Source organism: Mus musculus, chromosome 11, assembly GCF_000001635.26.
Source record: "Mus musculus strain C57BL/6J chromosome 11, GRCm38.p6 C57BL/6J".
Classification (NCBI taxonomy): domain Eukaryota; kingdom Metazoa; phylum Chordata; class Mammalia; order Rodentia; family Muridae; genus Mus; species Mus musculus.
In genome coordinates, this window is record NC_000077.6 from 95910876 (window position 1) to 95937452 (window position 26577).

Consider the following 26577-nt stretch of genomic DNA (forward strand, 5'->3'; position numbering starts at 1 on the left):
TTTCGCACAACTTGAAAATCTTTTAAAAATATAACTTTTTAATTGCCTAAAAAGAAAAAAAAAAAAAACTGGGGAAATGGCTCAGCCAGGAAACACACTTGCTGTGGGAACCCAACGTCCTGAGTTTGACCTCAGAACCCACATAAAAAGACATGCATCTATAGTCTCAGCATTTCTACCACAAAAATGGGAGGGGGGCTCCCAAGCAAGGTGCCCATGTCTTTAATCCCAGTGTTTGTGAGATGGAGGCTCTCCTGATCTTTTGTGAGTTTGAGGCCAGCCTGATCTACATAGTTCCTAGGACAGCCAGGGCTACATAGTGAGGCCCTGTCTCAAGAACAAACAAACAAAAAACAACCGCAGAAAAGATTCGCCGAGAGAATCATCAGGAAGCTTTAGGCCGGGAGTGGAGTACGCGTACCCCTGGCAGAAGCAGGAAAGACCCTGCCTCAACAAGGCGGAAGGGAGGACACCCAAAATCTGTCCCATGACCTCCTCACATGCACCACTTGGAGATGTCCACATGTACACACATACATACACACACTAAATAAGTAAGCAGAAAAACAAGAGACACAAGAAAATACTTATTGCTTATTCATCGGTTACCAAAGAGGGAAGAGGGTGTTAAAACTGCCACAGTGGGACATGGAGGTGGAGGAGAAATCCCACGTTCAAGGTCATCTTTGGGTATATAATGAGTTCAAAGCCAACCTGGGCTACATGAAACTCCATCACTGAATCGGAAAGAAGCAAGAAAAAAAAGGGGAGGGAGGGAAAAGTGGCTGGGTGGCTGGACAGGTTCACTTTTAAAGGTGCTTGCTGTTAGCATTTCTTCTAGGCTCCGCCCAGCTGTTACCAGGAACAGCCAGGTAGGTGGGGCTCTCTTATTATCTCTGACTCTCTTCCCTCTCTGACCCCATTCTCCCTCCCCGCCCCAACACGTTCCTGCTCAGCCTCTTCTTTCCTCCCCTCCCCCCACCCCACCCCCCACCCGCCTTCTCTCTACTCCATTCTCAACTCCCCTTCCCACGTCCTAGATAAACTCTATGCTGTACTAAACCTGGTTCAGCATGTGTGGCTGGTACCTCAGGGGGAACGAATGCCTCAGCATGGGCCCGCTGAGGAACCCCTCTCACCTCCACATACCTGGCTCTATTAAACATATTCCTGCCTCCTCCTCCTCCTCCCCCTCCTTTTTCTTCTTCTTCTTCTTAATAAAATGACACTTGCTACCCTGAAGCCATGAATTTGACCCCCTGCAACTAACAAGGCCAATGAAAAGTCGTCCTCTGACTTCCGTGTACATGTCCTGCAGACAGGAGCAGGTCGCAGAAATGTTCCCTTCACTGAAGGTAATGAGAATGCATTTAAAGAAATGTGGTGTTGTTCAAGGTCCAAGGGAGGGGAATGTAACGTTGGAATGAAAGCCTTTGCCCAGGACATCTGTTTCGATGCCGGTCGGTGCCAAATACACCACAGTTACCATTTCTCCAAGAAGTTGGGACTTTTGTGTTTCCAGAACCTAGTAAGATACCCAGCACTTATACAGAGAAACCCTGTCTCGAAAAAACAAAACAAAACAAACAAACAAACAAAAAAACCCCAACAACAACAACAACAAAAAGATACCCAGCACTTATACAGAGACCCTGTCTCGAAACCCCCCCCAAAACCCAACAACAACAACAACAAAAAAGATACCCAGCACTTATACAGAGAAACCCTGTCTCAAAAAAAAAAAAAAAAAAAAAACAACAACAACAACAACAAAAAAAGATACCCAGCACTTATATAGAGAAACCCTGTCTCGAAACCCCCCCTAAAACAAAAAACAAAACAAAACAAAAAAAGCTAACAACAACAAAAAAGATACCCAGCACATAGTAGGGACTATCCAGTAGCTAGCTCTTTTTTTTTAAGTGAGTGTGTGAAAATGAGAAAGGGGGTGGGGGGTGGGGGGAGGAGAGAGAGAAAGTTCTTCAACACTGGTTAAATAAAATTCTAGTAAACAATTGCTACAATCCAATCAGCTCCTTCCAGCATGGTTCTCAGACAACCTTCTCCCTCCATTTCCCCCACTGTAAAGTGGAGATACGTGCAGTATATTCTTCATAGGAACTGTTAGGAGAGCTGCTGGGAGAATCCAGAACACAGCCGCTCCACCCTGAATCAGTGCTGCATAGGAATGAGTGCATCTCTCCATCCTGGCCCCCCTCTTCCTTCATCAGGCTTTTCAGTCCACTTTACAGAGACATAATCCTGGAGCCCTCTCCTAGGTGCTCCTGGCGTATAAAATGAATTGAACGTTTTTTTCCACCTTTGGAGCCAAGGTCTCATGTAGCCCAGGCTGGCTTCAAACTCACAATGTAGCAAAAGATGACCTTGAAGAGTGGACAGACATGAGCCATCACACTGGCTTTTGAAATGAGTGGAATAATTAATATATAGTCAGTTTTGTTTAGAGGACACTAATCTCTTCTTGGGTTTTTGTTTTATTTGGGGAAGTGTTTGGCTTTGTTTGTTTGTTTGGTTGGTTTTGTGTGGGTTTTGTTTGTTTATTTGTTTGTTTGTTTTTGAGGGAAACTGTCCCATTTCAGAAATAGAAAGTCAGAAGTTGGAAGAGATGTTTCCCCAAGGCCACACTGGCCAGCACTGTATAGTCAAAACAGGAAAATAGCAGACTTCAGAGATGAAAATCGTAGATCTAAGGGTACAATTCTAGCTCTTTATAAGTGAAGGAAAAACAAAGTCTGGCCCAAAATGTGCCAGCCTTGTGTTCATTAGCATCATTCAAGTTGACTGAGTCTATGAAACAGAAGTCCCAGCTCCTATCTCCTCCCACATGCAGGAAGCAGGAAGCTAGAAAGAATATTGAAGGACTCTGGGATTCCTGAAGCCCTTCCTTAGCAATGCACAGCAGACTCCCAATATCTGCCTTCCTCCACTCTCTCCCTAAATCCTTTGTGGAACAAATGTGTGCTTTAAAAACAAACAAACAACCCCCCCCCCCCCAAACCTGGTCCTGGTGCAGAGTCTGCAAACCGTATACCACTGAGGAACTTCCTCAGCCCCTTTGAAAGTTTTGAGATCAGATCGGATGTCCATCTGGCCTCAGAATTGTGGCCCTCTGCCTTCCAGGTAGTTTAGTAGTAGTGACTGGCCTCTGAGTGTCAGGCAAGCACTTCACCATCAGAGCTACATGCCCCTCCCTTTAACTGCATTTGCTTTTGAAAAAAGAGAGAGAAAGAGAGAGAGAGAGAGAGAGAGAGAGAGAGAGAGAGAGAGAGAGAGAGAGAGAGAAACTTTGAGGAGGTGTGTGTAACACACCAAAATGATTTCTAACTCACACAACTCGTTTCTGATCCTTCTGAGTGTTTTGTAAAACTTAATCGAACACGCCTAAGTTCAGCCTCTTCAGCGTTCCACGGTGTTGTGCGGTGCATTGAGGTACAGCTGAGCCTCTTACTCCTGATGCAACCTTCTGAAACCCATTGGCTCTGTGAGGGCTGCTATAAAACTCTCTGGAAAGGACTCAGGGATCCAGGCTCTTACACTTGCCTAAACCCACATCCTACAGCTGGGTACCAGACTCAGTCAGGTAGGCGCCTGATCCCCGTTCAGCGCACCCGGCACCCCCAAGACACGACCCCACGCTCGGACTTGCCCCCCACCCCCTGGAGATCAACCTCCAAGTCGGATTTTCCCATGGGAAAACCGGTTCCGGGTTTGAGCCGGCGCAGCGTCTGAGACGGGAGAGAGGAGCGGGATGTCTAGCCAGGAAGGCACGCACTGTGCCGGGAGATCCTTGTCACCCACGCGAAGACTCCCCGGGCTCCACCAGCCGGCTGCCTGCTGTCTGAGCACTGCTGGCTGCCGCCGTTACACCTGTTCCTCCCCAACTCCGCGTGCCCACGTTCCTCCGGCCCAGGGACACTCACTACCTGGAAGTCATCGCAGCTCGCTCCAGCCACTTCTGCAGACTGCCTACCGCAGGTCTGGACGCGAGCAGGAATGAGCTGCGAGTCCCAGGGACCGCGCCCGCCTACCTCGCACAACCCCCGCCCAGGCGCTGGACCTTGCCTCGCGTCCAGGATGTGTTCCAACGGTTTTGACACTATTTAAGTTGGTCCACTGTGGCTGTGCGGCGCCAGGAGCCTATGTCCCGGTACATGATCCCTCCGGTGACCAACGCCCAGGCTTTTCCTACTAGAAGAGTTACAGTCAGGTTCTAACGCTTTATTTACTTGTATAAACTATAACAGCCCCGACGACAGTTCTGTGGCTTGATTTTCAGGTGAAGAAATCTAGGCAAGTTGGGGATAATCAGACAGTAAGCAGCGTCTCAACCCACTTTGGTGTATTTTATGTCCTTTGGGTTCGGGGCTAAAAATGCAAGCCATCTCTGCTCACCCCCATTTCTTTGGTGGGCAGGTCTTTTAGAGGGAGATAGAGAGGATTCAGGGTTTTACCCAAACTTCAGGATGAACTAGGTGAAGCTGGAGAAAGTACGATCCCGTGCCACCGCTTTCCTCATCCGGGCAAATGGCTTTCCGCTCTATCTGCTCTCGCTCCAGAGCGGTCCTCCGGGCTTCAAGGCGTGTCCTAGCACGGCCTGGATAACCTGGGCGCTCGCTGCAACCTGCAACCCGCAACCCGGCCCCTGCGCTTCTTTCCAAATTAATTCTCTTTCTCAGCCTCCCCGGGTCATCAAGCTTTTCTGTCCACCCTAGAAAGAAACACAGTTTCGTAGTCCACTCCTAGCTCTCCCTATCATCTCGGGCCCTTCTACAGCTCAAATTTCAGTTCCCTCAAATTCAGCCTTTGTCCTTACCTTTCCCCTAACACTCTACCGCAAATTGTCGTGACAGGAAAACAAAGCCGCATCCGTAGCCCAATCTCTCTTACAATGACCTATCGGACCACATAATGCCTTTTTGCTTGGACGTAGGAAAAAAGCGAATTTCACTCGAAATCGTTCCGCATTTGTGTTTGTGAAACCCTTTTCGAAAGGTGTTGGGGGTGGTTTTCGGGGGGGGGGGGCTCTTCTCCGTTGAGACGAGAATGGGATCCTACTGTTGTTCTGATCCTGCCAAACTGCGTGCATGCGGCTAGTTTCAGGTATGCAGAGGACGGTGTGCAATCGTCTGCTTACACATAGTATACCTTGCCGTGTCCCAGAAAGGAAGTACGGCTAAAAACAAAGTAATCCTAAATATCCAACCGGGTAAGAAAGATATAGTCACTGAGGCAGGAGGATCAGAATCCAGGGTCACCCTTAGTTACACACCAGTTAGATGAATATATAACTCGTAGAATGCAGCGTGGGGGAGGGAGGATCTTTGCCCGCTGTACACCTGACAGGATTGCCATAGAATATACAAGAAACTCAAAAGAAAGAATAAAGCCATTTTTTCCAACTCCATCATAAGTCTGATCTCCCTCTTTTCTTTTCTTTTCTTTTCTTTTCTTTTCTTTCCTTTCCTTTCCTTTTCTTTTCTTTTCTTTCTTTCTTTTTTTTCTTTCTTTTTTTGTTTTTTGTTTTTTGCTTTTTTTTTGAGGTGGGGATGGAAAGGGGGTTGAGAATGAAGTAGAAGCAGAAAAAGAGATAAAGAGAGACAGAGAAAGAGGCGGGGGAGGGGGTAAACACTCGGAGAGAGGGCTGGGGAGAGAGAAGCAGAAGCCAGACGGGCTGGTGGGCGTCAGAGAGCCCCTTTTCTTTTCATGGTGGATATGAATTCAGCTTTCTGGGTAGTGATATGGCGCCTGTCAGGTCAGGACAAGACTATTTGTGGTATTTAGTAGTATGCCAAAGTGGATGCTGACCTGCATGCAGACTTCCTCAGTTTCACAACTGCCTGTGGCTGCTTTTCCCACCCCACTCCCTACCCTAACTGTTCCCAGCCCATGCTGGTCCCTTCCTCACTTTCTCCTTCCCTTAAAACCCTTCCATTTCAGCTGCGTGCTCGCTCTTTCTTTTCTTTCTTTCTTTCTTTCTTTCTTTCTTTCTTTCTTTCTTTCTTTCTTTCTTTCTGTCTTTCTGTCTGTCTTTCTTTCTCTCTCTCTCTTTCTCTCTCTCTTTCTCTCTCTCTTTCTTTCTTTCTTTCTTTCTTTCTTTCTTTCTTTCTTTCTTTCTTTCTTTCTTTCTTGTTTTCCTAGACAGGTCAGCTGTGCACTCTTGATTGCTCTCCTTTGTCTTCTCCTCTCCGTCCCCTCTCTTCTGCTCCTCTCCGAGGGTTGCTTCCCTCCCTGCCTTCCCATGGCCAAGTTCAGTCTGCTAGCCACATTCAATCGACTAAACTACTTAGTCTCTATGCTCTAGACTCTTCCAGATGCCTCTGACTGTAGTCTCCCTCACATCTACAATAGAAACCATGCCCTCAACCATACCTTGGGGTGGCCACGCCCTCACTTTATACATCCGATGCTGAAACCTCTCAGTGGGGCATAAATAAACCCCTTTTCAAGGGGCCTGGCTTCCTAACTGAACCAAGCTGCTGACTTTATTTCAGTAAGGTGTATATGGACCTATGGTTCATTTGTTTCTGCTGGCTTCTGTCACCCACCATATTTGCCTCCAAATTCTGGGGTCTGCCTCTTCAACCACTTCTTGCCCTCCTGCTCTTCATCTCCACTGTGAGGGCATCTCTCAGTCTCTCTGGCTCTTGGAAACTGCTATGCCCTCCTGGGAGTTCATCACTTGGAAAGGTTTACTCTCCCTCCACCTGCTCTCTCCTCATCTGCTGGGTAAGTGTCACCCTGAAGCTGCCTACTTTGTCTCAAAGGAGCCTACTGTTACTATAAAAACCATACAGGTGTGCCAGGAAGCTCCTTCGCCCTCCTGGGCCCCAGTCACTTGGAAAAGGATGCCTATTTATTTTTTTATTATATGTAAGTGCACTGTAGGGGGCTGGAGAGATGGCTCAGTGGTTAAGAGCACCGACTGCTCTTCCAAAGGTCCTGAATTCAAATCCCAACAACCACATGGTGACTCACAGCCATCTGTAATGAGATCTGACGCCCTCTTCTGGTGTGTCTGAAGATAGCTACAGTGTACTTAGATATAATAATAAATAAATCTTTAAAAAAAAAAAGCCAGGTGTGGTGGCACACGCCTTTAACCCCAGCACTCGGGAGGCAGAGGCAGGCGGATTTCTGAGTTCAAGGCCAGGGCTATACAGAGAAACCCTGTCTTGAAAAAAAACCAAACAAACAAAAAAGTAAGTGCACTGTAACTATCTTCAGACACTTTTTCTTTTTGCCCCACCCACTTGCCGAAGCTGTCTGTCTTCAGACACCCTGGAAGAAGGCATCAGATCTCATTACAGATAGTCATGTGGTTGCTGGGATTTGAACTCACAACTTTTTGAAGAGCAGACAGTGCTCTTAACCACTGAGCCATCTCTCCAGCCTGCCTTTCCTCATCTTTAACTTGGGATATTTCTCTCTGACAAGTCTCTTGATCTACTTGGGAATGCTCCAAGTTGAAACTGTCACAAGGACCACATGTTCTCAGCTCCTTCCTGGCGCTTCCTCATCTCCCTCGGGGGCTGCCCACTCTATCTCCTCCTTATGTCCTCCAGGACCTCTACAATACTGGAATCCTGCTGGTAGAATTCCTGCTTTTGATCCTTGTCCCTGCTGTCTCTCAGCTCCCTTCTGGGAGCTGGAACTGGAACAAAGAGGCCAAACCTATTCCATCTTGGGACCGGCCTCCATCTTAAGAGAAACTTGACCTAGAGCTGTACTCAAGCTACACCCAAGTACCAGGAACGACTCCATGACTTATCTTTGGCCTATACCCCAGAGTTACTCCCTAGCTACTTCCTAGCAACAGTCAATTAAGGATTAGTCTGATTGTTTCAAATATAATTTCTGAGCGTTTGTGATTGCTTCATGGTTTTATTCAGAGCACCCACCTGTCAGTTTACAATAGTCATAAACTAGATGCTTGCCGGGTTGAAACCCCCTTGCTTGCTCACCATTTCCTATAAAGTCTTGTCCCTCTGAGAGCTCAGGTTTCACCCTCCCGTTCTGCGGCATCAGAGAGACTGTGTTGTTGCCCAAGCTCGAGCTTGAATAAAGACCCTTAGTACGACTGTATCAGAGTGGGCTACCTGGTCGTCTTTTGGGGCTCTCAAACGAGACACAACAGAACCTTCCCTCTGGAGGAGTTTTGTTCACGCAACCCTCTCTTTTCATCCTTGGACTCAGAGATTACATTAGAACCTCAGTATCTTCCCAAAAATGACTTGGCCTCAGGACAGATCCGTGGCCACAAAATTTTCAAATTCTCATGGATTATAACAACTTCTGCCACCACACAAGCAAATGATTGCAAAAGTTTCTAATCTATAAGCTTTTTTCTACCTATCCACTCTTTTAAAAAAAAAAATCTCTTATCTTTTCTACTTCTTTGCAGTCTGCTCTCATAAAGAAATCTCTTAAGACTATACGTAAACTCTTTATCTCCAGATTTGTAAATTCACTAGGTGTGGTTTAAAAATCTGTAAAATATTTTTCAAGTATCATAACGCATGCCTTGAATCCCAGCATTCGGGAGGCAGTAGCAGCTGGATCTCTGTGAGTTCAAAGTCAGTGTGGTCTACAGAGTGAGTCCCAGGACAGCCAGAGCTACACAAAGAGAAACCTATTTTTAAAAAAAAAAAATGAGTGTAACAAGCAACCAAGCATGATGGTCCACACCTTTAGGGAGGCAGAGTGAAGCAGATCTCTGAGTTTGAGGCCAGCCTGATCTACAAAGCACATTCTGAGACAGCTACCGGGACTTACACAGAGAAACCCTGCCTCAAAAACAAAAGAAAACAAAAACAAAAACAAAAGATTGATAGTTTACAAAATCCACACATAAGGTAATGTTAATTTACTACTGCAGAGTGTATATGCAGTTTGAATTCAACTCTGTTAAGGAAAATAGATGTTTTAAAATTCCAACAATGTGTCTTGCCTCCATCTTGATAGATGACCTCATTCAGGGTAGACGCAACCCTGTGGCTGGCAGCCACCATTTCTAAAGTTAAAAGAGAGTCCATGCCACGTAATTTCACCACCATCTTGATTGAGATAACTAAGGGAACACTTCTTAGTCCCACGATGTCTCCATTTTAGACTAAGGAGGCAAAAGCAGATCTTCAAGACATTTTGGATTAGGATGGATTTTCTATAATTTTTGTCCTGAGAGTAAAATTTTTAGATGAGGAACAACATGTTTGATGACTAAAATCTTGTTGATAAATAAAGCTTGCAAATTTCTAAGTATTAGAGATCTACTGAGATTAACAAAAGCTGACTGCCTTAGTTACTATTCCATTGCTACGAAGAGACCATGACCATGACAACCCTTATCTGGGGCTGGCTTACAGGTTCAGAGGTTTAATCTGTTATAAGTAGGGTGGGCGGCTCTACAGCTTTCAGGCAGAGTGGGAAAGGGTTCATCCCATCATGCCTCCTGTGTCATTGCAGTGTTGTGATTTGTTGCTGTCCCCAGCATCACACCATGACAGGGACTGTCCGCAGCAATTTGTGATTGGTTCTCAGTGGGTCATAGAAATTCTGATCTTCTCCAGCTTCTCTGAAAATGGATCACAGTGTCAATAACGGGATGTGGACCAGAGACATAGTTCCTGACTCCTACCGGACCTGTTCCTTTCTTTGGACACCTCTAATCAGGAGAAGCCAGAATTCTTGGCTTCCTTAATTACTCTCCGCCTTATTTTTGGAAACAGTATCTCATTGAATCTGGATCTCACCAGTTTGTCTAGACTGGTTAGCTAGTGGGCTCCAGGCTCTACCTATTTCTACCCCTTCAGTGTTGGGGCAACAGACATGGATCTCTATGGTTAGAGCTCAGGTCTTTCCGTTTGTATGGCAAACACTTTACTGACTATCCATCTCCCCAGCCCCAAGGGGGAAATACTTTTAGGGTCTCTCACTCTCTCTCTCACTCACTCTCTCTCTCTGTCTGATAGGATCTCACTGTGTAGTTTTGCTTGGCCTGTAACTTGCTCTGTAGACCAGACTGGTTTCAAAATCACAGAGATCACCTGCTTCTTCCTAGCAAGTGTTAGAAATAAAGTATAGGGTCTTTTTTACATAGCTCTGGCTGTCCTAGAACTCACTATGTAGACCAGGCTGGCCTGGAACTCAGAGAGATCCACTTGCCTCTGCCTTCTCAGTACCATTGCTATTTAATAGTCTTTTTTTGAATCTTTACCTGACAGGGGAGATGCCAGGCAAAGGATTGTCTGCTGCAGTCCACATGTGCTGTGATTTCTCCAAATTTGTGAAACTTGATTGTATAATTTTTGGTAGTGAGGGACTGTTCCCCTGGGGAACTAACTACACACACACACACACACACACACACACGCACGCGCACGCACACGCACATTCTTTTTTTTAATTAATTTATTTTTATTTTATATGCATTAATGTTTTTGCCTGCATGTACATCTGTATGAGGGTGTCAGAACTGGAGTTACAGAAAGTTGTGAGCTGCCATGTGGGTGCTGGGAATTGAACCTAGGTCCTCTGGAAGAGCAGCCAGGGCTCTCTAACTGCTGAGCCATCTCTTCAGTACCCCTGTCCCCTCCCCACATACTCTTATTTGAAATTTCTGTGGCAAAAATAGATAGATAGATAGATAGATTGCCAGCTGAGGTTTTATGAGCCTTTAATGCCAGCACTTGGGAAACAAAAGCATTCAAATCTCAAAGTTCAAGACTGGCCTACACTCAGAGTGAATTCTAGGACAGCCAGGGCTACACAGAGGAATCCTGTCTTGGAAAAAGAAAGAAAGGAGAGAGAGAGAGAGAGAGAAAGGGAGGGAGGGAGGGAGAGAGAGAAAGAAAGAAAGAAGAATAGAAAGAAGAAAAGAAAGAAGAAGAAAGAAAAAATTCTTGTGGCAATGCAATATTATGAAACTGTCTCTTACATTTTTAAAACTTCTTATTGATTCTTTGTGTGTTTCCCATCATGCATCCCAGTCCTGCTCCTCTTCCTGTCCCCTGTTACTCACCCTTTGCCCTTGCAACCTCCCCTCCCCAAATAAAAAGCACACAAACAACAATAACAACAACGAAGCATAGAACCCTCCACTGCGGAAGCTGCAGTGTGGCCCACAGTAGATTCCCGTCCACGCACCTTCACGTGCAAATGTTCATCGCAATGTGTCTCTTACATTTTGAGAGTCTGGAATTTTGCTGAACCCCACAGCCAAAGTTAATAATATACTTTGAAGTCCCTTAAGCCTGAGTACTCAGCCTGTTTGTTTAATCTTCCTTTAAGAGAACAATGTAACAGATAACCTCACTTGCCTTGGGTTTATCACAGAGAACAGAGAAGTTTTTATGACCTACACTAACACTAAATAGTTTAGGTTATATACTCGTTAAATTATGATGTACCTTCCATGCCCCTAAAATGAAAATTCGTTTATGGCTCTTGGATGGTAAGCAGTGATGTTTGTTGTCTGCGTCAGTTGGGATCCATTGGAGCCAGTGACATAATCCCTTTGTAAACTCTGTTAAAGATTTCTGTGAAGTGCCCCTCATTCTTTCCCCCACGTGATGCCTTCTGTGCTGTTCAGTAAAGACACAGTGAAGTCCTTTGTTAGGGACTGACAGACAGAGACAGACTCAGGTACAGAGGCAGACATGGATTTAGACGCATGCAACGGTCAGACAGAAGGATGAAAAATACTGAGCATATGACAGACAGAATTCGAATCTGGATTTGCTCTTGGTTTAATGACTCCACGGACAGGGTTTTCATTTTCTCCCTTAATGTGACACCAGTTCTTTGTCAGTGACTCTGAGTTATTCACTGATGTGTTTAACCCAGGACATCTCTATTAAAGGGCTACTGTGGTTATTCAAATACTGTCTGTGGTGGTTTGAATATGCTTGGTTCAGGAAGTGGCACTGTTAGGTGTCAGGAGCCATAATGGGACAAGCTAATAACTAGCAGGTGATCATCCTGAAGTGGCCTGCCTCAGATTATTATATAATCTGCGACAGGTGTGCCCTCATTAAGCAAGGCTGTGAGGGACTCATTTTAGGAAAGATTCCTGCTATTAATATGCTTTTCCTGACATTATTATACATATATAGCAATCACTAAATAGTGGCACACCCCTTTGGAGCAGATCCATGAAGATGTACTGTCTTGTAGTGATGCTATATAGACAAATAGATGACTTAAGTCCTAATGATGATCCTATAGGAATTCCTAAAGTTATATCTGTGATCATTGAGCTCTTTTATTAATGGGACCGCTATTAGGACTTTTTCTGATGATCAAAACTTCGATGAGAACTCTGCCAGTCTCCCAAGTGTCATCAGTTAATTGCTCTTAGATAGCAATCAGACTTTCTCCTACTCAGAGCACAGTCCAAGAGTGTTGCGGCCGCCAGCAGCTCGCAACGTGAACGGTTCGACTGAGAAGGCCGCTCGAGCTGTAAGAGAGGAATCTAGACGGGGCAAAAGAAGAAATGTAGCCAAGACAGTTACTCTGATCAAGGCTCAAATTTTATTGTTGCGACACCAGTTATGAAGGAAGGGGGAGGGGACCCGATTCCCGCCGAATAATCTCTGGTCCAGTAGAAAGGTGCACGTGTGTGGCTCCTCAGGTTCCAGCAGTGGGCGTGGCAGAACGAATGAGCAGGAAGCTCCACCCCGAGCAAGCAGGTTTCAGGCTGGGGGAGGGGAGACTACACAAGAGGTTGTAAAACAATTAACCAAAGGTCACAAAAAGGAACATAAAGACTTATTATTGCTGTTAGGACAGAAGATAAAATATTTACTGGGTTTATCTATACAAAGCTTCACTAATAGCATAGTTATGGTTTTAAACCTTAAGTGAACCTGTGGAGCTGAGACAGGTGATCCATGTTTAGCTAGATAATCACTCTTAATGGATACACATATAAACATTCTCTGTTGTAAACTTCTCTTTCAATTTACGATTTGATTTTTTTGTGTGAACTTGTGATGAACTTTGTAATATGTGATCATGTATTCTCAAAGATGTATAAGTACTGAGGACAAAGAGATAAGTGAGTTCGATAGAGGAGACTGTTTTGCTTTTCCTCACTTAGACTAGAATCTTTTCCATTTCCCCACTTAGAGAATTTTTCCCTTTACCTGCTTAGGATCTTTCTGCTTTTCCCCTTAGGTAGCTTTCATGGGAAACTTTCTGCAACTTTAGCAATAAACTCTATAATCACTTCTCTTCCTGTGACTTCCAACTAGCAGACTGAAAGAGCCCAGCAGCTCCTGCTGAGATAGAACACAGGCTGCAGTGCTTAATCCTCCTCTGTTAGGCTACGGGTGTTAATCGCCTAAGCCAGCAGTCTTTTACCCTCAGAAAGAACAAGAAAGTTTTTAGGACTTTTTAGAAGTTATCATCAGCATTTCAGTACAGTTAGAGAGCTAGAAAGCCCTGAGACCTTCAGACTTTAAAATCATCACCAGAGTCCTACTCTGTGACTCCACCCCTATCCTGCCCCAGGCTGGGAGGCTCCCAGCAGTTAGGAGGGGAGGCCTTGCTGAGAGTAAGTGTGGCCTTGTCTGAGGAACTGTATGGAGGTAGCTTTGAGACCCTCCTAGCTGCCTGGAGGCCTTCTCTTCAGTCTTCTCCTGTTTGCCTTCAGATCAAGATGTAAAAGTCCTCACTCCTCCAGCACCAGACCTGCCTTCATGCTGCCAGGCTTCCTGCCTTGATGATAATGGACTCAAACTCTGAAACTATAAGCCAGCCCCAATTAAATGTCATCCTTATAAGAGTTGCCTTGGTCATGGGGTCTCTTCACAGCAATAGAAACCCCAACTAAGACACTGTCAGAGCAAATTTTTTTGTTAATTCTGCTGACATACTTCCAAAACAGACTCTGAAGCAAGTGGCTCCTTTCCCTACCCAAGTCCCAAGTTCTAATGTTCCTTTGATCCTGTCTCTATAAGACCCCATGGCATAGAGGTCCTGCTCAGACGAGGAAGAAGGAATGTTGCACAGAAAAGCCAAGAAGAATATGGACACTTAGACTTTTACTGCTGTGAATAGACACCATGACCAAGGCAAGTCTTATAAAAGACAACATTTAATTAGGGCTGGCTTACAGGTTCAGAGGTTCAGTCCAGGCTCATCAAGGCAGGAGGAACATGGAAGCATCTAGGCAGGAATGATGCAAGAGGAGCTGAGAGTTCTTTCATCTTCATCTGAAGGCTGCTAGTGGAAGACTGACTTCCAAGCAGCTAGGGTGAGGGTCTTAAAGCCCACACCCACAGTGACACACCTACTCCAACAGGGCCACACCTCCTAATAGTGCCACTCCCTGAGCTGAGCATGTACAAACCATCACATACACCTTGTGGGATCTCTCACCCAGTCTATTAGTATCAGGTATATAGTAAAGCATCCATTAAAAACCCAAAAGGAGCCGGGCAGTGGTGGCGCACGCCTTTAATCCTAGCACTTGGGAGGCAGAGGCAGGCTGATTTCTGAGTTCATGACCAGCCTGATCTACAGAGTGGGTTCCAGGACAGCCAGGGCTATATAGAGAAATCCTGTCTCAACTGCCCCCCCTTAAAAAAAAACCCAAAGCAGACTAGGTATGGTGGTGCCTTTCATTCCAGCACATTTGGGGTGCAGAGGCAAGAGGGTAGCTGTGAGTTCCAGTACAGTCAGTAGCCAGCAAATAGAGAGACCCTTTCTCAAAATAAAATAAAGACCAAAAAGGAAATCTTCATCATGCATATTTATAATCCCAGCACTTAGGTTATGAGTTCAAGTTCAGCCTAGATGGGCAATACAGTGAGTTTCAGACCATACCAGGTGAGACCCTCTCTTGGGATTATTATATTCTTATAATCCCAGCTCAGGAAGCTGAGGTAAAAGGTTACAAATTCACAGGCAGCCTAGACTCCAACAATTAGATAGATAGATAGATAGATAGATAGATAGATAGATACCTTGTCTTGCATTCATTCACAGATAATAGATAGATAGATAGATAGATAGATAATAGACAGATAGATAGATAGATACCTTGTCTTGCATTCATTCACAGATAATAGAGATAGATAGATAGATAGATAATAGATAGATAGATAGATGACAGATAGATAATAGATTGAAATGTTGTAGGAGCTGAATAAATACAGGCTGCTGAAGGGTGAGTGCTGGAAGAGGACATAAAGGACTGTTTCCTCCAGGTGAGTGTGACCGTCGCAGAGCTACGTGCAGCTTTACAACCCCGGCAAAGCAATAAGGAAAACAGCAGGCTCCAGGATGTAGCCCTTATGAGGTAATCAATCATTACAGGAGCGACTCAGTGGACTTACCAGTAAGTAACTTCTCATCTCATACTCTTGTAAACAGGTCCAGGGAATTCATTGGCTCAGCACACTGGACTTGGGTGGAATGTTTCTTTGTTCTGTCCTTGGCTGTCTCCCTGGGGTAACTGTTGTCAGGTAGTCAAGCATTAGCAGGCTTATACTTCTGAAATCAGGTTTCCCATCTCCTATGCCATATATGTGTGTTGCTTTGAGACAGAGACTCACTATGTAGCACTAACTTCCCGGAACTCTCTATGTAACCCTGAACTCCTGACGCTCCTATCTCTATTTTTGCAAGTGCTGGGACTAGACACATGTGCCTAGTTTATGTGTATATGTGCACCAAATGCATGCCTAGTACCCCCTGAGTCCACAAGGGGGCGTCTGGTCCCCTGAAGCTGGAATTACCATACAGTAGTGAGCTGTCCACTGGGGATGCTGAAAGCTGTTCTGTCCGAGGGCAGCACATGGTTTAACTGCAGAGCCATTTCTCCAGCCCCCAACTCACTCATTTATTGATTGAACCTTCTCCTCTGCCCTTTGGCATTGAGTCCAGTCAGCAGTCTGTCTTTCATTCTGTCTTCCTCTACTGTGCAGAATCTCTTTGATTCTACACAATGCCCATTTATTCACGTGATCATTCCCTGGGATATTGAAGTACTTTTTGGAAAGAACACCCTCTGCCTACATCCTCTAGGTTTTTCTTTTCTTTTTTTTCTTTTTTCTCTCTCTCTTTCTTTCATTCATTCTTTCTTTTTTTTCTTCTGTTTTTCCTCAGGAATCTTCAAAGTTTCCAATCATCTATTTGGGCTTTTGATACATTTGCACCTATTTTCTTTTGTTTTGTGTTTTGATGCCCAATGAGAGATAGACATCTAGTTTCATTCACTGGCCTGTAAATGTCCAAGCATCATTTGTTGAGATACCATATTTCCTCCAATATCAGTTGCCTGGAACCTCTGTTAAAATTCAGATGGCTGTCTCTGTGTGGGTTTATTTCTGGGATCTCTTTTGACATCAAGACATGATTCTGTAGCCTATACATACCTGTTGAGCTACACTCAGAGCTATCCTAGGACATATGCAGTCCCATAGGTCACAGGTTGGACACTCTGCATTTGATTCTTTTGGTCTGTGTTTGCTTTTTTGTCAGCATCAAGCTCTTCTGGTATTATGGGTGTAGGCATAAATTTTTTGCAGCCTGTTTTAATAAGGGTTCAGCCTCTCCTCTAGCCTACCACCCAGCAGAGGTAGAGGAAGAGAAAATTTATTAGGATGTGGGGGAAGAGGAGCTGTTCAGCAATAGTTCTTTGGGGGGGAGTTCAATCTTCTTTCTCAGCAGTTCAGCACCACAGCAAACACCAAATACAAATCAGCAGCTACAGTCCAGTCCTCTAGGTAGGCAGACACCATGCACAAACCAGCAGCTGTAGTTCAATCCTGAAGAAACTGCAAGGCTTGCCAACCAGCCCAAGGCTGCTGAAGCCCCAAGAAGCTTCAGGAACCGCACAAGCTGTTCTTTGGCAAGTTTCTCTCAATGGCAACATCACCACAAGCAGCAGAGCTCAACAACGCGATGTAAGGCGAACCAATACATGTGTGTTGTTAGCGAAGAATAGCAATGGAGAGCAAACCAAAACCAATGCTCAACTCCCACTGTCTGTGGGGTCAGGTTTATACTCCTTCATCATGTGTTCTTTCACGTGTCCACTATAGCAAAACATCCTTTCACCTGTGTTTACTTCAGGAAAACAGTCTTTCACATGTCTGCTTTAACAACACATCCTTTTTCCTGTGTGCCCCAGCAAAACATCATTTGACATAACTGACTTTCCAAACAAACCAGAAGTTTGAAGTTCATATGAGTCTGAAGTATAATTTGGTGATGATCAGATGATCAGAAATCTGGTGTTCTGATGGTGATGATGGTGGTGGTGGTGGCAGTGGCTTATTTTGTCAGGGTTGCTGTGGCTGCTTGGGGTTCTTTGTGCTTGTGCAAGATGAACTGCAGGATTTCATCCCCCATTCTGTGAAGAACATTGTTAAATTTTTCCATCTTCTAATGCATTCTTTTTTCTTTTCTTTTTTTTTTTTTTTTTTTTTTTTTTTTGGTTTTTCGAGACAGGGTTTCTCTGTGTAGCCCTGGCTGTCCTGGAACTCACTCTGTAGACCAGGCTGGCCTCGAACTCAGAAATCCACCTGCCTCTGCCTCCCAAGTGCTGGGATTAAAGGCATGCGCCACCAGCGCCCAGCTTTCTAATGCATTCTTGTTTCAAATTCTTTCTTTAGTCAAGTATGGCAGTTCACACTGTTCTCTCAGCCTTTGGGAAATGGAGACAGAGATGTTAGGAAATAAACATCACCTTCAGCTTCATAGTGAGTTGGCTCCAAGCCAGTTTGGTATATGCGAGACCCTTTTTTTTTTTTTTCAAAAAAAAAATTCTTTTACAGTGTTTGAAATTTCCACTCTGAAGGCAGGAAGGCCATTTTTCTGGGTGGTATGCAAAGTGGTAAGGCTCTCTGGTGCCGAAATCGTAGTTGTATGCCAATAAGTTTGAGGTCAGAGTCTTCAAGAATACTGAGGACTGTCAAAGTGGAAACTGTTTTCTCTTTAGTGTAGAGAAGGATTTGGTCTCTGGGACTAACTCCCAACATCTGGTTAAGCCATTTATGTTATGAGATTTGGCCAAGGGAACTTTTAAACTTCAAGCCAGCCAGCCGTGGTGGCGCACGCCTTTAATCCCAGCACTTGGGAGGCAGAGACAGGTGAATTTCTGAGTTTGAGGACAGCCTGGTCTACAGAGTGAGTTCCAGGACAGCCAGGGCTACACAGAGAAACCCTGTTTCAAAAAAACAAAACAACAACAAAAACAAAACAAAAACTTCAAGCCAGGCCTGGCATTCACCAAGACTATCATGAGATTTTTTTCAGTCCTTTGCTTAGTTTAGGGCTATTACTAGGTAATTTTGTTAATCTTCCATGAATGGAGGTGTTGTTCTAATTTCTTTCTCAAGCATGTTTGTCAATGGGAATAATCTGAATTATTCCTTTTCAATTTCTAACCCACCACCCTCTTTTCTCCAACCCCTCTCCCCCACTCCTAGATGGAAAGAACTGTAGCCCAGGATGGCCTTGAACTCACATCCTCCTACCTTAACCTCTCAATTGCTCCAATTACAGTTGAGAGCCAACCAGGCCCTCTGGCTAAGGATTCAAGCATTGTATTAAATAAGAATGAGCAGAATGGAGACACTTCCCTCTTTCCTAATTTTAGAGGAAATTTTGTCTTTCTCTAAGTCAGCATGCTGGATACAGGTTAATCAGCTATAGTCTTACTGTGTCGAGGTGATGTCTTAGTTAGCGGTTCCACTCCTGTTAAGAGACACCATGACCAAGGCAACTCTTTTTTTCTTTTTCTTTTTTTTTTTTTTTTTTTTTTTTTTTTTTTTCGAAACAGGGTTTCTCTGTATAGCCCTGGCTGTCCTGGAGCTCACTTTGTACACCAGGCTGGCCTCGAACTCAGAAATCCGCCTGCATCTGCCTCCTGAGTGCTGGGATTAAAGGCGTATGCCACCACGCCCAGCCAAGGCAACTCTTATTAGGGATAAAATTTAACTGAGGCTGGTTTACAGGTTCAGAGTTTTAGTCCATTATCATCGAGGTGGAAAGCATGGCAGCGTCCAGGCAAGCATCTCATAGAGGAGCTGAGAGTTCTACACCTTGATCTGAAGGCTTCTAAGAGAAGACTGGATTCTGGGCAGCTAGGAAGAGGGTCTCTCAAACCCCATCCCCACAGTGACACACTTCCTCCAATGAGACCACACCTACTCCAACAAGGCCATACCTCCCTAATAGTGCCACTCCAAGGGCCATGCATATTCAAGCCACCACAGATATGTTGCCTCTATTTCTAGTTTCTCTGGGGGCATTTATCCTGAAGGGGGGCTATAAAGGTTGTAAAGGTTATCAAAGTCCTTTTCTACAACTGTTTCGATATCAGATGACTTTTTTCCTTGCTGCTGTTGCTGCTGCTTCTTCTTCTTCTTCTTCTTCTTCTTCTTCTTCTTCTTCTTCTTCTTCTTCTTCTTCCTCTTCCTCTTCCTCTTCCTCTTCCTCTTCCTCTTCCTCTTCCTCTTCCTCTTCTGTCATGCACACTCCATTGAAGTCTGCTTGACAGGCTGAGAAGCCTGGGAGCACTCACGAGAGGCATAGAGTTTCTAAAGGAACTCACCTCCTGGAGTGAGTTGGCATTCTCATTAACCCGTATACTCACACCCTATCCCCGCATTAGTCTGGTGAATGGATCCACGTGCTCTCTTTCAGTATTATCTTATTATAAGTGCTTTTTAAGATTAAATTCTGACATAGCCAGAGCCTTCGCCAGTGTTCCAATGTCCTAGAAAATGCTTGAAGAAGAGGAGCTTGGTAGAGACAGTGAAACTAATTAAGCATTACAAAAGATGGAGCCAGCAGCTCAGGGCTGGTCTGCAGAGTGTTTACTAAGGACAGTAGCCAATCTCATCCAAACAAGGGAATACCATGAAAGAGCCAGGGAATCCCACTGAGATAGAAAACTTCAGTACAGGCTACATTGCATATTAGAAGCAAGTTGGTGAATTCTTCTGACAAATGGAGATTCTCCAGATACCTAAAAGTTACACTCATATAAGAATTTATCAAGGCCTAGGAAATAGGGGGGTTGTGGTATTGCATTATTCATGAGAAGGTCTGCTAGAGCAGAAACCCCTGGTGCTAGCCTTCACAAGGTTCAAAGGACTAGCAAAATTCTCACTAGGGTCTGAAAATGAATGAACCTGTCATTAAGCTGACCCTAGACAGGACTGCTTTATCTTCACTGTAAACATTTACCTGGTTCCTGTAAGTCCCTTTGTAGTCATTCCTTTGTTTTGTGTCAGGTAACTTCAATGTACTTTGCCTGCTGTGACTTCCTACCCCTTGTATTTTCTGTACTCTATAAGACTTTGTAACCATACATTCAGATTTTACACAACCTCGCCTGTTGATCTGTCATTCACCGACTCCTTGCCCACCTGCGAATAGAGACCCTTTCCACGCAGACAAAGGGACCCAGAGGGTCTGTGACACTCTTCTTCCTCTTCCTCCTCCTCCTATTCTTCTTCTTCTTCTTCTTCCTCTTTTTTAAAGATTCATTTATTTATTTAATATAGATGAGTACTCTGTAGCTGTCAGACACAACAGAAGAGGGCATCAGATCCTATTACAGATGGTTGTGAGCCACCATGTGGTTGCTGAGAATTGAACTTAAGACTTCTGGAAGAACAGTCAGTGCTCTTAACCACAGAGCCATCTCTCCAGCCCTTATCCTTGTCTCTATTGATGTGCTGTATGGCATCTATTGACTTGTGTGTATTGAACCACCTTTGCATCCATAAAATGGAGCCAGCTTGATCACGTACCACCAAGACTGGTTTTATATCATAGCAGTAACTGAATCCAGCACTTTACATATGCCAGACAAGCACTCTACCAGCTGACTTACAACTCCAGCCCTCTCTCTCTGACTTTTTTGTTTTATTGTTTCATTTTTAATTTGTCTCAGGCAAACAGGTGTAGTGAAAACTTTTGGTTTCTTGGGAAAGTCAGTTGTGTTGAATGGTGTTTTGCTGGGGCAAACATGAGAAGGAGTGTTTTTGTGGACACAGGTGAAAAGATGTTTTGCTAAAGCAGACACATGGAAGGAGGCATGATGAAGGATCCTTTGATAGCTAATGACACATATGTATTGGTTTGCCTTACATTACTTTACTAAGCTCCATTTGTCATGACTCCATAGAGAGAAACACACCAAAAAACTTCTGATGGTGATCTGGCAGCTTCTTTTTTTTTTTTTTTTTTTTTTTTTAAATTTATTTATTTATTTATTATATGTAAGTACACTGTAGCTGTCCTCAGACACTCAGAAGAGGGAGTCAGATCTCGTTACGGATGGTTGTGAGCCACCATGTGGTTGCTGGGATTTGAACTCCTGACCTTCGGAAGAGCAGTCGGGTGCTCTTACCCACTGAGCCATCTCACCAGCCCCGATCTGGCAGCTTCTTGCCACTACTGCAGACTCTGGCCAATTGGCAGAGTGGTGTCAGCTGAAAAGACTCACGTGGAGTTTTGCTAAGATAGACTCCCATGCTGAGACAAGACAGGTGGTGACGCAAGACCCATGGAAGGCATGCGATGATTGGAGGATGTATAAATAGGACTGAACGGACAGCGATGGGGACTTGTTTGCATGGCTGACTTTCCAACACTTCTTGGCCTCATGTCTTCATTGATCTTCCCTTTGTTGAGAGAGGCATGGCAAAGAACTTCTGGTGTGATCCCTCCTGATGAGTTGTGGCAATTCAGCTGAGGCCTGGCTGCTTCTGCTAGGTCCTACCACCAACTGCTGATTTAGGTTTGTTATCCCGACGCTCCTGAACCGGACTGCTGATATAGTTGTGAAGTGTTTGCGAATGGACCTCACTGCTGCTAACTTCTGTGAACCAAACTGCTGCTTTCCTGACAACCCAGGTGAGATTTTCTCCAAAAAAAAAAAAACCAAAAAACAAAACAAAACAAAAAACAAAACAAAAAAACCCAATTTCTAAACAGGTCCACTTTCCCCATATCCTAATAACCTTTATTTTCCATGACCTCTGGTAGATGATGGGCTGGATGGGAGGTTAAAGCATTGAAGAACCATTAAAAAGAGGGTTGAAAAAAACAGAAGCTTACAAACAGGTGTGGTTGAACATTAAAGGTTCTTCCTTTAGGTGAGGTCCTGTCAGAATCAACAGCTCGATGTTCCCTGGGGGTTGATTGAACTTTTGTCACAGGACATTCATTGTTATGAGATATGTATTATTTGTTCACTCAAGGTAACCTGCAAAGCAAACAACAGATGGAAATAGAGGCAGTCATGCAACAAGACTTTAGCATGCTGAAATTTTTTTAGGCTCACATTAAGAGCTGGTGCTTTTTAACCAAAACAGCCTGACTTCTTGTCATCAGATTGTTGCAGGATATTTGATCACGCTGTGAACTGCAAAAACTGTGTAGAGTGACTTGGCTCTGGGATACATCTTTAATCCAGAGAGTTTTCTGCAAACAGGATTAAATAAAGTCAACCATAGGACAATTGGCAGAACTAGAAACCAGTGGACTGGACAGGGAGTAAAAATAAGGAAGGAAAAGGAAGGACAGAGACTACTTAGGGCAGCGTGGAGAAGAAGAACTTCTTCCTCTTGGGATGTTGGTGGAGTAGGAAGGTCAGCTGGGTGCTTTCTCTGCTCTCTAAGCTAACAGGCTTTCAACCCAGCATCTGTCTCCCAAGTCTTCATTTGGTTTGATCTGGAATTTTATTTATTTATTTATTTTTAAAGATTTATTTATTTACTTTATGTATGTGAGTACACTGTGGCTGTACAGATGGTTGTGAGCCTTCATGTGGTTGTTGGGAATTGAATTTTTAGGACCTCTGCTCGCTCTGGTCGGCCCCACTTGCTCAGTCCCTGCTTGTTCTGGCCCAAAGATTCATTTATTATTATACATAAGTACACTGTAGCTGCATTCTGATGCACCAGAAGAGGACATCAGATCTCATTATGGGTGGTTGTGAACCACCATGTGGTTGCTGGGATTTGAACTCAGGACCTTCGAAAGAGCAGTCAATGCTCTTACCCGCTGAGCCATCTTGACAGCCCGGAATTTTATTTTTTTTAAATAAATGGCAAATGAGCCAAGAAATAGTTCTTCCCAGGAAAACATCTAGCTTGTTAGACTACATAAAACCCACCACAAGATCTCTACTTATCCTGAGAATTGACCAGTTTAGCTTCCACACTGTGGAACCAGCATCACCAATTCTCATCTGGCTCCCTGAATAGCACCTTTCTGGTAAAAGGCCCTGCCTGGGTGAAGCACCTGATACACTGGCTTGCAAGCCTTTTGAGGCTGACTACACAGACACCAAGATATCTGCCTGTGACTACACTGACTACTGGGCTGTGGTCTTTGTTAAGGCCTACATAACTGTTACTGATAGAACCTAGTGGGGAAACCCCCACTCAATTCCCGATTCGGCGTGCACCCAAAAAATCACGAAGGACCATCTTGATGTAATCACATGAGGTCGTTTAATGACAGAGCTCCGGGCCGACCGACATGCATCCCACACAGGAGATAATGGATGTCGGCCACAAGGCTCGAAAGCTAGGGGTTTTTATGGGGTGAGGGGCTTAGGGGTGTGGGATTCAGCACAGCGACACACTACTGGCTTATTCAAACATCAGCAGAAAAATTACATGTACGTGCAGGGTGTCAGAGTTCTGTGAGTTGTGGACTCAGTTCAGATAGCCCTGTTATGTCTTCACATCCCTCTTTATCTTATGGTCAAGATGTTCCCAGGAATGTTTAAACTACAGGGCATACCTGGGTTTGTTTTTCTTTATTCTCAGCCCCAGGCAGCCTCTAGGCTCACAAACAACCAGCAATTTCTGAGTACTTTATATGACTTACAGGTCTTGAAATTTCATCTTTCTTTCATTACCTCGCTAGTGTTGTGATCTGATATTCCCCCAACCCCACTCCCCAGAATAGCTATTGCCATTCTGTTCCATGCCTGCCAGTCATTAACACAGAGAAGTGACGTGGCTCAGAGCAAGTGATGTGGCTCAGACATGCTTACCACATATCCTGTTCTTTTGTTCTCTATGTTATGAATGTTCTATATTAGGTTTTGCTAATCTTAAGAAATTACTGGGCTGAGAGATGGCTCAGTGGTTAAGAGCGCCAACTGCTTTTCCAGAGGTCCTGAGTTCAATTCCCAGCAACCACATGGTGGCTCACAACCATCTGTAATGGGATCTGATGCCCTCTTCTGGTGTGTCTGATGACAGCTACAGTATACTCAATATACATGAAATAAATAAATATACCTTTAAAAAAAAAAAGAAATTCCACAGAGTTTCACATAGGACCCATCAAATCAAAGGTCAATATAAACTGTTATGTCTAAACATCTTGAGTTACCACTGGGCAGCACTTCTTGCACCTTCATGCAAGAAGTGCAAGCTGATAGAAAAAGATGCCCATTGTTATAGTTCAGATAATTCTGAGCTGTGTCCTTGCTCTGACAAGCATTAGGGTGTGCATTCAAGAAACCATTCTTGCTTAACTGAAATCTGTGCTCATATGGTTTGTGTGGCAATTCCTGAACCCCAACAGGTGGCTCACTAGACCCAAATGCACTAAGTTCACAGTACAGTTCATTCAGGAAGGAGTTTTGATGAAACAGCCAACACAGTATTTTTGTTGCTCTTCTTATTTAGTGTTTCCCTCAACTACTGTCGTTTGGTTGGAATGGACAATGGTGAGCCTTGGGAGTCTGTCTACCCTCAATAAAAAGAGTCTGCCATCTAAGCAAGGTATGATGGCACACACCTTTAATCCCAGCACACAGGAGGCAGAGGCAGAAAGATCTGTGCAAGGTCAAGGCCAGTTTGATCTACAGAGTGAGTTCCAGGGCAGACAGGGCTATGTAGAGAGATTCTGTCTTTAAAATACATATATTCTAGCATCTAATAGTAGTTCTTGAGCATCATCCAGATGTTTGAATAAAAATGTCTTATGTGTATCTATTAAAAAAAAAATACTTACCAGGCATGGTGGCGCACACCTTTAATCCCAGCACTTGGGAGGCAGAGGCAGGCAGATTTCTGAGTTTGAGGCTAGCCTGGTCTACAGAGTGAGTTCCAGGACAGCCAGGGCTACACAGAGAAACCCTGTCTTGAACCCCCACCAAAAAACCAAACCAAACCAAAACAAAACAAAAACAAAACCAAAACAAACAACAACAAAAACAAACAAAACACCAAACAAAAAGCAAAACACAAAACCTATGAAGCGTTGCTTCTACACATGTGTAAAAGGGATATTGGTGGTCAAAGGTTGATGATAGATGACTTCCTATTACTTATTCTCTAATTTTTTTTTTTTTTGAGATATAGCATCTCATGAACCTAGAACTCTTTCATGTGGCAAGATTTGCTGCCAGGGGACCCTGGGGACCCTCCTGGCTTCACTTCCCCAGTACTTGGTGTATATACACACTCTATTACCTAGCTTTTCATGAAGCTGCTGCTGATTGGAACACAGACACCTACCAACCAAACCATCCATCCCCCCAGGCCACATTTATGTACTTGTTTCAGAGTCTTGCTCTGTCGCCAGCTTTTCACATGGATAAATCAGAGTCCTGGGCCGTTTGCTTCTCTGACCGTTTTGATGCTTCCAGACTTGTGACCTCACAGTAACATAGCAGGTACCCAGCCATATCCTGTGCTGCCAAATACCCTAAGGCCCAGACTGTTGTTCATTTGAATAAAGCATGGGGCGAGGGCCAAAACTGTGCTCCGTTCTGCCTCTTAGTCAGCTATAGTTAATATTCAACCACAGGGTATCCCAAGGGGAGTCAGACTACATTGCCATTAGGTACCCTTCGAAAGGAGAAGTCTATAGGCTTATAATTTTCAAAACTTACTTTAATAAAGGTACTTAAATGCTTTAACCTCCCTTCTAGCCCACCACCCACCAGAGGTAGTGGAAAGGAAAGGTTACTAGGGCAGAGGAGAATGTGGAACTGTTTAGAGATTGTTCTTTGGGGCGTGGGTGTGAATCCAATCTGCATTGTCAGGATATCAACAGTTCAGTTCACATAGATCACCAGCACTAGCCTGATCCACTCACAAACACCATTCATCAATGAGCAATAGCAGTTTGAGCCAGAAAAAAAAACATGAATCTCTGCCAATCAACCCAAGTCCAAGGAAGCAGCAAGAAGGTGCCAGAACACCATCAGAAGAAGAAGAAGAAGAAGAAGAAGAAGAAGAAGAAGAAGAAGAAGAAGAAGAAGAAGAAGAAGAAGAAGAAGAAGAAAGAGAGAGAGAGAGAGAGAGAGAGAGAGAGAGAGAGAGAGAGAGAGTTGTTGGGTGTCTCTCTGTACCACTCTCTGCACCACTTTCCAGATTAATTTTGAAACAGGATTCCTCACGGAACCTGGAGCTCACTAATTCAGCTAGGCTGGCTGGCTTCCCGATCTCCTGCCCTTCTGATCTAAGTTAAATGTTATCTTCATGTACAGTCTGCTGATGTTTAAATGGACCAATCATGTGAAACCGCGCCAATTCCTCCCTGCTGATGTTTAAATGA

General features: G+C 44.3%; 1 protein-coding gene and 1 pseudogene across 2 annotated transcripts in view; one reads left to right on the forward strand and one right to left on the reverse strand.

The window, feature by feature from the left end:
- Window positions 1–4085, reverse strand: part of B4galnt2 (beta-1,4-N-acetyl-galactosaminyl transferase 2) — a 51402-nt gene extending 47317 nt beyond the window's left edge. Inside the window, exon 1 of one of the 2 annotated variants that reach the window (NM_008081.3) lies at window positions 3945–3996. In NM_008081.3, the coding sequence (NP_032107.1) occupies window positions 3945–3955 (11 nt within the window). In that variant the 5' untranslated portion in view covers window positions 3956–3996. Of the gene's footprint in view, window positions 1–3944 lie in introns of both variants that reach the window. The other variant, XM_006532201.4, reaches the window with a different exon arrangement.
- Window positions 4086–10226: 6141 nt separating this feature from the next.
- On the forward strand, window positions 10227–10350 carry Gm24725 (annotated as a pseudogene).
- The last annotated feature ends 16227 nt before the right edge of the window (window positions 10351–26577 follow it).